Below are 13432 nucleotides of genomic sequence, written 5' to 3'. Positions count from 1 at the left end.
TCAATGACCTTGAGCAGACCTTGAGCTCCTCCAGCTCCCGCACTGGAGAGGATCTAAGAGGAAGGAGAATGATAAGATACAGCTTTAACCTTATGTAGTATCGATTCTTTTCTCCAATCCCCAAGGCCCCTCCTGGCCTCAAGCCCCTCCTGGTTTTAGTGACCCTGATAGTGAATTCTTCCAATTCTTCCAATTCCAGAAGGGCCAGTGTCCTGAGAAATCAGAGATGGAACCAAGAAAGTGAGGCAGACACAAGACAAGGAGTGTGGTTATAATGAGCTCAAAGCTTGTGTCGTCTGGTGTGTGAAAGGCCCAGCCCCAAGTCAGGGAGGCCATGGGCTAAGCATGAGCAGTAGCTCCGGACACATCCCTGGGCCATGAGGAGCCCCTGGCCCTGGTGCTGGGTCCTGCCTGGGTCCTGGGTTCCGCCAGTCACTAAGGTGGGGTCTCCAGGGGGGGGGGTCACACAGGCATGTGAAGCTCGTTGTACTCATCCTGGCCATCCTCGTCGAAGTTTGGCTGCGCATCTTCCGAGTCCAGCTGTAGAACAGAGCACGGGGTTGGGGAGGACTCGTCCCCTCCTGTCTCCATGTTCTCCATCAGTCCTCCCTGCTCCCAGCCCTGCCTTGGGCTTCACTGTCCACAGGGACCAGGACCCCAGTGAAAGCATCGCCTGTGCCAAAAATCTTCAGGTCGCCCACCCCCTCCTAATCCTATGAACAATGGTAGTGGCCACTACATAGGAGGTCTTTCCTGGGGCCACTGCTGGTTCCTGCAGTATCTCTGTATGCCCTGTCTGAGTGTGGATGAGCGGCACAAAGACGTCCTTTCCGTAGCAGACAAAAACAGCCCAGGGTGGACGGCATGCACCACATCACCATACTCATCCTCAGCTAGGTGCCTTTGTTCAGGGCACAACCTGCCTAGCTGTTCACAACAGTCCTGTGCTGCGCTTCGTACCCAACAGTCACACAAAGTGCTTCACTGGCCTGAGTACTTACCCCTTCCAGCATCCCTATCAAGGACAGAAACTATTACCAGCCCCATGAGACAGATGAGAATCGGATTTTAGATAAAAGGCTAGGTAACCTGCCTAAGATCACACAAACCAACAGAAAGCCAAGCAGAGATTGCCAACTCCACCTGAATCCTGCCACCCCAAACTGTCACCCCTTACCGCCTGCAGCTCCCTGTCCTGGATCACCCCTTACCGCCTGCAGCTCCCTATCCTGGATCACCCCTTACCGCCTGCAGCTCCCTGTCCTGGATCACCCCTTACCGCCTGCAGCTCCCTGTCCTGGAAGAGCCGAGGCAGAAGGCAACGCCTCAGAGGCACGGTGAGCAGCAGCAGGAAGGGAAAGGCCAACGAAGCTGCCGTGGACTTCACCACCCAGAGCAGAGCAATGCAGCCCAGCTGGATGCAGGTGAACAGGTGCATCCGCCACGTCTTCACCTGAGGGGGAGAGGCAGCAGGCCTCACCGCCCGGCAGCCACAGTCTGCACCTACCCACACCTTTGGGAATGCGGCTCCAACTCCCAACTCACCTTACTGATCCTGTCGGTCTCTGGCGACCTCTCTACCGCCCCCTCCACCTCCCCACCTTCATGCACCCCCCTCCCTCCACCTCCCCACCTTCATGCACCCTGGCCTGACCTTGGTCACATAAGGCTGCTCAGGATGGTGTTTTGCTGGCATGAGGATAAGCAACAGGCGCTGGGACAACTGGATTCCAGACAGTGATGTGACCCCCATGTAGAGGAAAATCCCAAAGAGCACAGCCAATGGGATCCGACGCAGCACAGCCCCCATGACGATGGACAAGCCTGGAGGAGGTGACACAGACCTACCTGACCCCTGGATGGCCCCTGTGAGGAGAGGCCTGGGGGATGGGAGGCTACGACTGACCGGAAATGGAGCAGGACAGAGAAGACCGGCCGACACTCAGTGTCAGCAGGCCGGACATGACACACCTGCAGATTCAGGAGGGACCTGGGCAGAACCTCAGGTGGGGAGGCTTTCAGCCACGGGGCTCCCCTGGGAAGGCAGGTCTGAGGGAGACCAGGCTCTCACCCACGAGGCAGGCGATGAGCACCCCGGTGACCCGCTGCTCCCGCACCTCCTGGATCTGGGGCTTGTCGCCCGGAGCTATGGCAGTGCGCATCACAGTCAGTGCATTGACGTGGGTGACGGAGCGGACGGTGGCAGCGGTGAGCCAGGGCAACCCAAAGAGCCCACAGAGGCCACCCAGGGAGCCAATCAGCAACAGGTCGAGGTGGAAGCCGGAGCCCTTGAGCAGCCTCCGAGCTTTCTGACTGACGATGAGCCTGCAGAGGACAGGAAGTGAGGGGCCGCACACGCGGACGGGGGGTGGGGTCCTCTTCCCGGACCTGCCAGCTTCCTCTTTCAGATTCCCAAATTGAAGTTCTCACATTGCAGCAAATCTGAGCCAAATTCTCATACTGTGAATATTTAAAAGCACCACAAAAGCCAGCTGTCAGATCTCACCGTGTTATTTTGGGTTAACCAAAATGAGATACACGCGAGCATCTCAGGGTGCGAGAACACCCTGCCAGCGATCGGAGCACTGTCAAGTGCCACTCTGCAAACGGTGGTGGTGACAGATGGGCATCATGCCATTTCCTCACAAGGAAACCAAGCCTGGACCCTCAATGCCTCACCCCTGCCCCAGCTCCCCCCACCTCCTCACCCCTGCCAACTCCTCAAGGCCTGCTACAGCAGCCACGCACCTGGCACCCCAGACTGATAGATATCCCCTCCTGAACCCTAAAACTCAGCCACAGAGCGAGCCCGGACCCTCCCCTTGCCCCCACACCTATGCCCCAGCCCTCTCACGCGGTGATCTGTGTCTCCATGAATATCAGGATGAGGACGAGGAGGGCAGGGACGGCAGCTGCCACCATCATCCAGGGTGGAAAAGGACGGGCACTGCCCAGAGGTGGAATGAACCACGTGCGCTTATGAGGGGACGTCACGGAGAGCCCTGTGGGCACTGTCAGCTTCTGCAGGGCACACAGGAAGACAGCGGTCAGGGACCCCTGCCCACTGCTTCTGCCCGGGCCTCCCACATGCTGAAGGCCCACGCAGGAGCTGCTCCCTCTGAGCTCGGATTCCACAGGGCCAGAATTCTGGGGGAACAGGAGGAGAGGAAGAACTTGTTCTGCATTCCCCAAAGTCACTGTCCCTCCAGGGGTCATTTTGGGGGCAGGAAAATAAAACAGTTTATTCCTAAATTCGTGTCAAATCTGTCATCCCGCCCCAACTCACACCTGCTCCTCCAGATTCCTGTCTTCGGGTCACCCACGGCTCAGATGCTCTTGGCTGGACTTCACAGCGGCTCCCAGAGACCCAGGCCCACCCTCCCACGCGTGGCCCCGGCAGGCCGCCTCCCCTAAGGAGAGTCAGGCTGCAACCCCAATCTTGACCCCAGGCAAACGCCAGCTCCTCCACAGCCAGGCGCACTCACCTGCGTGTAAGTGTCCGTAATGGAGTAGTCCACCAGGACCATTACCAGAATGGAGATGGGGATGCCAAAATCCCCAATGATGCGGCGAGCCTGCAGAGGGTTGGGCCAGGGAGGAGGCAGACATGGAGGGAGGCTCAGCAGACTCCCTTGCACCCTTCCTCAGGCCAAGATGGAGCCAGATAGCCCCTAGCCTGACTCCCCAGAGGCCCCCCGCTCTGCCTGGAAGGCATTCCTGTATTGACTGAACTATGACCAACCAGTAAGAAGATGCCCAAGGAGGAGGCCACTGGTGGGCAGGCGGGGCTGTCAGACTTGGTTGGCCTGAGAGGGAAAGAGGTTCCGCCTCCCTCAGGAGCCAAGCTGGACAGTGACTGCAGGTATCAAGCACGGCACCACTCCACACCCAGCCGTCACACACCTTGCCACCCAGGAAGCGGCTGTTCCTGAACTTTCGCAGGAAGAAAGCGATAAGGAAGGTCCCCAGCATGAGGATGAGGGACAGCAGGGCTGTATTGGGCTGGTTCCTCGGGCCTGGGGGTCCATCAGTGGGGGGCAGGGCACTGCCATTCAGCTCCAAGCCAGCCTCCAGGCCCCCCTCCAGATCCCCCTCAGGGGGATAGAATGGCAGCAGAGGGTGTTCCGTGAACACCTGTGAGTGGAAAGCAAGGATACCTTCTCATTCACCCTGAGAGGAAGAGGGGGGCACCTCTCCTCTTCCTGCTCTATCTTCCTCCCCTTTTTTATCTTCTCTCTCTTCTCCTCTCCCTCTGCCTCCTCTTCCCCCCCCCCCCACACACACACTCACTTCCAGGACACACAGCCTCTTAGGGCTACCTACTCCATCACACACAAGTAAGTCCTCTCTACTGAGTCTAGAACCTGAATTAACCTGCTCTGGGCCTAACTCCCTCTCCTTCAGCTCAGACGGAGGCCACACCCTCATCCAACAGAGCCCCTTCTGTCCCCTTGCCCCCAGCGCTCCATACCTCCCCGCCTTCTGCCCTGCCTGGGGTTCGGCCCAGGCCCCAGCACGACTTGTCCCTTGGACCCACTACCTTGTAGAGTTTGTGGAAGGTCTCGTAGATGAAAATGAGTGAGATGAGGAAGGCGAAGATCTCCTGGGTGAATGGAGAGATGTAGCGGACAAGGAAGCTGCCCTCCGCAGCCACCAGGGCCAGGACGAAAACCACCAGCCAGAGGCCGACCCACACCCGGCCCGTGAGGTACTCCAGGTCCTGGGCTCGGCAGAACTAGGAGCAGGGGAAGAATGATTACTCAGATGCGGTCTGCCCTGGACATCAGTGCCCCAAGAGATGGACAAGGGAGGAGAGTTCAGGGGTCATCACCTGGGCTAGAAGGGCACAGGGCTGGAGGGGGGGGGGGAGATTGAGGAGGGAGAAGAAGGCAAGCATCACCTTGAAGAAAGCTTCTTCGAAGACAAGCAGAGGCCCAGAAAAGCCAACCACAAGGAGCGGCTGGGCCCCCAGCAAGGAGAAGAGAACACCGAGGACAGCGGTGGACACGATCAGCTCAGACACACCCATCAGCCCCTCAGTCTTCTCTCCTGGGGCAGGGGAGTGGGTGGGGCAGGGGTGTTAGTCTGGCTTTCTACCTGACTCCCTCATCTGTCCTGCAGGAACAGACAGACAAGGCTCCTGCCCACCCTCCTTCTTATCATTCCCTTCCCACCAGTCCCAAGGTAAAGACAGGGTCCCCCACCCCTCGCACCCCTCCTACCCTTCTCGCTTGTTTTGCTTTTGCTTGTTTTCTGAAGCACCGTCTCACTGTGTAGACCTGAGTTCTAGGCTGACCTGGAACTCCAGCCTCCTGCATGCTGGCATTACAGGCATACAATACTACATAAAGCCCCCGAAAGGAATCACTGGGGCCCCCCTGAACCAGCTGCTCCCTGAGACTCCCTAAATGGCCACAGGAGCCTCACTTCTCCCCTGCCCTCACCTAGCAGCCCCCCGAAAGTGATGGCAGGACTGAGGGCAGCAAAGTAGATGAAGAGCACAGCAGCCACACACTGCGAGTGCAGGGCGTCCCGTAGGTCGCTGGGGTAATGTGGGTACCGCCTTTTCACGTCCCGGATGAGCCCCCCAAACACCAAGCCTGTCCGCCGCAGGGGGTCATCTTCAGGGGCTGCCTCCGAGCCCCCCATCTCCAAAGCAAGCTCTGTGGGGAAACAAGGGACCGCTGGGACAGACCCTTCCCTCCTGCTTGGAGGCCTCAAGCTCAGTGCCCCCATGCAGCCTGGGACTTGGAGGTCAGAGACAGAAAGCCAATGTGGCACAAAGGACTGGGGGAGTCAGGACAAGGCTAGTGTCACCGCTTCAGGCCCTGGGAGGGGGGAGTATGTGTGTCAGGAAGACTCGGCCCCAACAGGTCTGACCTTTGCCAGGGGCCACGTAGCCCCCCCGAGTGGTCATCTCCACTTTGGTCTGCTCCCGTTCCCGCCTCTTCCTCAGGAGCTCGCGCTGGAAGGCAGCCACGGAGCGCAGCAGATCTCGGCCCTCCACTTCGGATGGGGGAATCACAATGCTGCCATCCAGGAACTCGCTGATGGCGCCCAGCAGATCCTGCCGATCATCGGCCTGATAGGCAGCTTCGTGAAACAGCTGGAAAGAAGAGGCAGTCATGTCCTCCTGGAAGGGCTGAGGCAGCCTGAGGACTTGAGAGAGGCAGTGTGGGGTCACAGAGCTAGGGCAGGGTGGACAGTTGGCCACACAGGCCAGCGTGGTCTAGCAGTATCAGTTGTCAAAACACTGACACACTTCCCTGCAGGCCAGCAGGCAGCCACTGCCCTGACCTGCCCAGGCTTCCTCCCTTCCCCTCAGGGCTTCCTGACATTTCCACGGAAAACTAAAGTGGTGGAAGTGGTGCTGTGGCTCAAGTGGTAGCGCACTAGCCTTGAGCTGAAGGGCTCAGAGACAGCACCCAGGCCCAGAGTTCAAGCCCCACAACCGACAAAATAATAATTAAAAACTAAAGTGGCATTGCATGTGTAGTGGGGACCTACAGAACCATTCTGATTTGTCAGTGCCCACACCCTACAGGCTGACAGGTCTCCTCTGTGTCCACTTCAGCCCCAGGAGAAGCCTCAACAAAGGCCAGCACCACCAGCCCTCCCATTCACATCTCCTGCTATTTGGGGTCTGGGTCTGCAGCACCACCTGCTTCCCAAGCCCTGGCCCAGGGTTTCCATTTCTACCCTGGGCCAACAACTCCTCCAGTCATCTTCCAGAGCACAGCCTCCAGCCAGGAGGGCCTCTCACACCCTTGCTTTCATAGGAACCATTGTCGGCAATGGGAAGGCCAGGGTACAAGCAGGGGCTAGGAGGCCTAGGCTAAGAACCCAGCGTGGAGTGCAAGGCCCACCTTGTCAGACATCAGGGTAGCAATAGAGCGCCCAAGTTCATGATAGTCGGTGCTGGTGTGGCTGGGCCCCAGCATCACAAAGAGGAAGCGGACAGGCACAGGGACCTCAAGCACAGACTCCAAGAGCACAGCCTCGCTCAGCCGCACAAAGGCCGCTGCTGGCTGCTCCAAGAAAGGCACACAGCCTGGAGAAGAAGGCAGAAGAGGATGCTGGGTAAAAGGGAGCTGTCAAGGCAGATCCTAGAGGGGAGATTGGGGTATTTATGCACAGGTTGTACACTGCACTAAGAAACATCAATCTATTGGGGTTCCTATTCATTTATGTGTTTGTATACTTATTATAATTTACTAATAGATGGCAATTAAAGGTAGTAATTAAAGGTTGCTTTTGTCTAAGTCTCACAATGGTGCTGTGTAAACCAGCGGCCATCAAGATGGCCTAGAACTGGATGGGAAGCAGGCAGGGAATGGGGAAAGAAGGGATTAGGGATCCAGCCTCTATAGTGGGGCACATGCTCTGCAGACCCCACCTCCCACACCCAGCCCTCCCTTCTCACCCACAAGCACAACAGTGGCTTCAGCATCTTCAGGGATCTTCTCCAGCAGCTTCAGGCTTTTCCCCCGATGACCATCTCCCCCGGGCATGTGGAGGGGCTTCTGAGGACGCAGAACTGGAATAGGGCTGGGACCCAGACCGGAGGCCATGGCAGGCCCTCCCACCTTGTGCTCCAGCCCTGGATTTGTGTCCTGCATACCCCCTCCCCCCAACAGGAAGAAACCAGCCTAGGATCTGTACCCCACCCTCTAAACCCTATACCAGCCCAGCTCTCTCTTGTGTTCACGGCTCCCATGTGCCAGCAACCCCTTTGCATTGAAATCCTGTGCCTTCCTGGAAACACAACACCCATCACACATCACCCACAGATCCCCTGCATGCCTAGCATGGTGCCAACCAGCCAACCTTCCCTCTTCCCTACACACGCAACAAAGCCACTGAAGACCTCAACTCAAACTGCATGTCCTCTCAGGCTCAGGCCACAGCAAGGCCACTGACCTCCTTGGCATCAGGGTCGTGTGGCCAAAGTGGGGCTGGCTCTCCGAGGTCATCAGCTATGGTTGGCACTGGGCCATCAGGGCCATGGCTAGGGGTGGGGTGATGATTCCCCAGGACTGAGTTCACACTGGAGCTCGACGGGTTCCGGGGGAAGAAGCCACTGTCCTTGTCATCATTGGGATGGCTAGAGAAAGGAGTGAGGTGAGTTAGGAGGAGAGAAGGGGCAGGATCTAGGCCCCCACGCCTCTCGGCAGTGTAAGAACTTTCTAATGATTGGAGGTGTAGAAGGAAGGATGGGGAATGAGCTCCTAGTCACTTTCTGTCTTCAAGTGGAGGCTGAAGGAGAGCCACATGGAGGAGTCTGTACCTCTGGAAGGCAAGCTGAAGCAGACAGATACTTCCTGGGTACCAGGTACACACCTGTGTTTTAGCAGCAAGGTCCGCAGGACACTGGCCCTGTCCTCTGGCCGGATCTGGTCAGATACGATCATGGTCTCCACCACAAGGTGTGCGATGCCTGGTAGAGTTGTTTGCTCCAGGTCCAAGAGGGCCGCTCCTAGATCACAGGAAGAGCAGGAGTCATCTGTCACACAGAAGCCCCCGGCCCCTGCTATGCTCCCGAGGGCAGGTACATATACTGGAGAGGATGCACAGCCAGTCACTCCAACAGACACACAGTCCATGCAGCCATGGGAAGAGGTGAACAAGAGCAAGCAGGCCCCTCCTCACCAAGGAAGGTGAGCCACAAGTTAATTTCCAGATGGGTAAGTTAAGACTCACTAAGTACCAAGGAGCCCATGCCAGCCCTGCCTCTCAGAGTATATTATGGGCTGCTCAGACACTGGAACCCACAGCCCCAAAGTGGTGGTCAGGTGTGGCCTAGGTATAGGACTCCAGGAAGTAGTCCGAGAGCCCTGGGCAGCCTAGTACAGGTACAAGCTAAGCTCTGTGAACATGGGGAAGGCAGGTAGCCCCAGGCCACCACAGAGGACCCCTACCATGGGCAATGGTCCTTCTGAGCTCCAAAAGGCTTCGGAAAGAAAGGGAAGCAACATGGGGCTTGCCCCAGCGCTCCGTCTCCTCCTCCACATCCTCCTCAAACTTGATCCAGCGGGCTGTCTCCCGCCAGTGAGGCTCCTGGCTGCGGTCCAGCATCAGTTCATTCAGTTCCACGAACACCTGGGGTACAAGTCCAAAGTGAGGGCCTGGAAGCTTCCAGGCCAGACGAGCTGGCATAGGGGAATGTCACCACCACAGAGCCGGCCCGGGAGGGGAAGGAAGGGCAAGGCTCAAAACTGCAGGCCCACACCCCTGGGATCCAGTACCTCATGAGGTCTCCGATCCAACTTCTTCTTCTTCTTCTTCCTACGCAGGATGGGAGCCAGGCCACTTGGGCTGCTCCTCCCTCCCTGCGTCCGAGATGGCTTCTTCACCAAGTGTCGCCGAACACCGGGGTTGTCCTCCAGCCGGTGACCTATGTATAGAGACGGAGGGGAGGGGTTAGGGTTCCCAGGGGTCCAGCCTGAGGCCTCAGGTCATGACCCGAGCCCCTTGCCCTGCCCAACCAGTCCACTTGATGAGCACTAGGACCACAGACCCAGGGTGGCCCTTTTATGGGTAACGACATTGATACTCAGGAAAGCCACCTAAGGGATCGAGTCCTAACAAGAAGACAGATCCCAACTCAGTTCACAACCCAACTGGACCCTCTAATTTCATCCGTGGCCCACTCCCTATGGGGCCACATGGCTGACCAAATCTCCAAGAGTTCCATGCCCCAGACTCAGGCAGGGCTGCTGGCCCCTCCTTCCACCAGCCCCCACCCAGGCCAGCTGTTAGGGAGAGGTCCTCGGCCCAGTTACTCACGAGCTGGTGTCCCTGCCATGGCGCTCAGCTGGCCCCTGTCAGACTCCCACAGGCCATAGTCCTCCAAATCCAGCACAAACATCTCTATGTCCTCGGAGGCCACCAAGTCACAAGGACTGGGGGCTAGATCCCTCTCAGGACCCTGGCTCTCGGTGTCCCCATGTGCAGGGTTCACTACCCCATTGGGCTCCATGGCCTCATCCAGCCAGTTCATCATTCCCCTAGTGGCCAAGGTCTCAGGCCCTGTTCCCTCTCCGAATCCTGGCTATCCCAAGAGTTAGGAGTCCAGGCAAGAATGGTCTTTTGTCCACACGAAGCTGGACCTGACCCTGACTCCCCACGTCCCCAAAGTCTGCTCCTGGCTGCCACCAGCCTCCAGCCTGGGCCTGTAAACATGCCCTCCCCATGACTGCCCCCCCCCCATTCCACTGCTGCTGCTGCTGCCATCGGATTGTTCCTGTCCCTGTCCTCAGGCCCTGGCAACTTTCCATGACGTACTGAGCTCAAAAGCCCTGCCCTCCCCTGACCTCCCCTTTCTCCTACCCACACCCTGTAGTTCTGAGGACGAGGAGGGCGGGGCCAGTGATGCCCCTGGCCTGGGCACAGAGCCCTGTGGGTGATGACAGGTGGCACTGAAGCCAGGGCACTGATAAAATGGAAGGAATGTGCCGAGATCACAGCCAGGGCGGTGGGATGGATTGAGGGCAGCTGTGATGCTGGCCCAGGGAGAGGCAGGGGCCTGGCAGTATGGGGGCCAGTGAGAAAGAGAGTCAAGAGCTAGGGATAACAAGTTTGCTGAAAAGAGAGGCCCTGGGAGAAGAGGATACAGTGATGTCCTCAAATACCACGTAGGAGAGAGGGCTACCTTACACCACACTGACTCAGAGGACAGAATCAGAACCTGAGGTGTCACAAAGGGAAATCTCAGCTGTGTCCGTGGTGGTTTGGTAAGGTAATGAGCTCCCTGCCACTGGCCTCATTCCAGCAGACAGGGACACCACAGAAGGGACTGGACCCTGGGTGGGGAAGAGCACGGGGACTTTTCAAGGTCCCCAGCAGGTTGGGAGCTTGTGGGCGGTGGGGCTGCCACTGGGTCTCACTCACTCTTCATGTCATCCAGGTCTGCAGAGCCCAGCATCCGGGCCTCCGCCTCATCAGTTGGCACCCGTTGCTCTGTCCCACCAGGGTTACCCAGGGCACTGCCTGGGCACAGTCGATCCCTCAGGTCATAGCTGGCCGATGGACTCCACGGCCGGCTCTTGTCTGCAGCAATTCGGGAAGCCCGGGCCCGGGGGCTGGGAGAGCTAAGGAGGAAACATGCAGTCTTGGACTAGACAGGGAAAGATGGGGAGATAACCAGGCTAGTGGGCTCCCACAACTTCCCCCAGCCTGGGGGCCCGGAGTAGATGCCTAGGCCCAAGACACAGGCCTTCCCTCCCTGCCATGTCCACCCTTCCCCTACTCACTGACCCTCCTCCTTCTTCCTGTACCCCAACCTCTTTACTCTGACACCTTGGTCCTGAAAAACTCTGGGCCTCTTGGCTCTGCTCCTCCCTCTTTCCTCCCCTCTTATTCTCCCCCACCCCTTGTAATGGATGGATGGAGGGCAGCTGGCCCAGGGATGCCTCCATCTCCCCTGCTCTCCAGGTCACCCCTGGGGACAGTTCTCAGGAACAAGGACTTTGGGCTAGCTACTCTGAACAGAGACCCACCAAATGAGGCCTGGGGATAGTACCTGATGGAGTGCTGGGGGCTCTGTTCAGAACGTGGGCCCACCGAGGGCAGAGGCTTGGTGCAGGAGGCCCTGCCAGAGAGGCCAGGGCTGTCATCTTCATCGCTGCCAATGGAGAACTACGGAAACATGGATATGGCATGGGCCTCTGCCTGTACCACCCAGCCCTCTCCCACAGCTGCGTCCTCCTGTGTCCCCTCTGCACCTGTTCCCCACCCATGAGCCCCTCTTCCAGAGGCAGGTCCCTACCTTTGCTTTCTGTGGGGGCCCTGCGGGTGGAGGCTCCACAGGTTCTGCCTCAGATTCCCCCTCCTCCTCCTCCTCTTCTTCCTCCTCAGCTCCAGCTCCTCCCTCTTCCTGGATGGGAGGGGTCCCCTCCGAGGGGGGAGCAGAGGTTTTCTCCTTCTTCTTCTTCCTCTTGGTGTGCCAGGCAGAGGTGGGGGGCAGGCGTCGTAACTTGTGGGGTGGAGGCAGGCGGGCCGAGAGCGGGTGGTGGGTATGGTGGGATGTGTGCCGGTGAACTGGGGGTGCAGGAGAGCCAGTTGAGGCTCCCACAGGAGAAGGGGCCCTCCCCATTCCAAGGGGCACATGCCCTATTTTAGCTCAATGCTTCAAACAGGGGTCCCCTAATCCTTCCTCCAGGCCACTCTTGCTCCACCCACCCCCCACACCTGTGTCCATGCTCCTGGCATTGGTGAGGCCTGGTAGAAGGAAAGCAGGAGTGGTGGAGGGAGAAAGTCATGAAAGGGGGAGGGGAGGCATGATGCGACAAGGAGGAGAAAGAGGAGCTGAGGGGGGACAAGATGGGGCCATGGCAGAGGAGACAGAACACGACCAAAGGGGAAGATAAAGGTCACTGACACAGGCTGGGACTCATCTCCCTAGATCTCTCCTGGTTTGGGGCCCAGCTCTCCTGGCAGGTGAACAGGCAATAGACCAGGTAGGCAGGATGACTTAACATGGCATAGTGGCCCAGCACAGAGTCCAGCACAGGATGGCACTGGGTGATCAAGCCGGAGGTGAGCACAGTGATGGTGGCGATGATGGTGATGGTGATGAAGGCAGCCGGCCACACTAGGTAGGGGTCCCCAAGCTACCCACACTCAAAGTCCCGCTCGCTGTAGCTGCGGCTGGGCTTCTCAGGGTCCCAGGCCGGAGGCTTGCTGATGAGGTCCCCAAACCTGCTCACAGCCAAGGTCTTGCCCAAGTCATCGTCGTCCTCCTCGACGTCCGGACTCAGAGGGGGCTCCTCCAAGGGCACCCGGACCTGCAGGCCCAGACAGCCCCTTCTGAGGACTTGGGCTCAGGAACACCCCATTCACCCACCTTAAGTAACTCCGTGCCCTACTTGGGGGCTAAGAAAACCAGTAGCTCTATCTCTTCCCTTTCCCCTTGAGCCCAGGCCTGGGTCAGCAGCCGGAAAGCCTCGGCAGGTCCCCAGGCCTTGGTTTGGGGTGGGTGGGGGTCGTCACAGATCTGAAAAAATACCAAAGACACCCCCTTTCTCCATATCAACAGCCCAGCTCCACTCCTGGATCTGGGGGTCCCAGGGTCAGCCAGAGGACACTCGGCCCCACCCCAGGGTCCCTCCCATCTCTCCCCCTCCCACCCCTGCGCGCATCAATCACCTGGGGGAGAGGGGAGGCGCCCCCGGGCGGCGGGATCACTCCGTTGGCCATGGCAGGGGGGAGCGGCTTTGGGGGTTCTCGCTCAAGAAGAAACCGGGGTCCGGGGTAAGAAGGGGGCGCTGCGGTGGCCTAGAGAGCAGCCTTGGGCGGGGGCGGGGGTGTAGAAGCGGGTCAGGATCCCGGCGCTGACGGCCCCCGCTCCGGGGCTGGGGTTCCCGCGCCCCGCCCGTGCGCCCCCCCTTCCCAGGCCCAGCCACGCCCGGGACAGCCCGGTGCCCCCCTCCCA

The 13432-nt window shown here is 58.8% G+C and overlaps 1 protein-coding gene across 1 annotated transcript; it reads right to left on the bottom strand.

Moving 5' to 3' along the window:
- Nucleotides 1-270: 270 nt before the first annotated feature.
- Slc4a3 (solute carrier family 4 (anion exchanger), member 3) lies at nt 271-13293 on the bottom strand. The gene is made up of 22 exons (XM_013024622.1): nt 13147-13293; nt 12620-12785; nt 11768-12039; nt 11522-11637; nt 10891-11090; nt 9246-9394; nt 8919-9099; nt 8341-8476; nt 7921-8104; nt 7424-7523; nt 6867-7051; nt 5881-6106; nt 5445-5663; nt 4901-5049; nt 4541-4735; nt 3904-4134; nt 3486-3575; nt 2855-3021; nt 2072-2325; nt 1655-1824; nt 1280-1453; nt 271-540 (listed from the first exon to the last, which is right to left on the bottom strand). Exons 1-22 carry the CDS (start codon nt 13195-13197, stop codon nt 463-465), a joined length of 3693 nt encoding a protein of 1230 aa, XP_012880076.1. The 5' UTR covers nt 13198-13293; the 3' UTR covers nt 271-462.
- Between the last annotated feature and the right edge of the window lie 139 nt (nt 13294-13432).

Source organism: Dipodomys ordii, unplaced genomic scaffold (assembly GCF_000151885.1).
Source record: "Dipodomys ordii isolate 6190 unplaced genomic scaffold, Dord_2.0 Scaffold1, whole genome shotgun sequence".
NCBI classification, from domain to species: domain Eukaryota; kingdom Metazoa; phylum Chordata; class Mammalia; order Rodentia; family Heteromyidae; genus Dipodomys; species Dipodomys ordii.
Note: the sequence above shows the minus strand (reverse complement) of the source record. Positions and strands in the feature narration are given on the sequence as shown.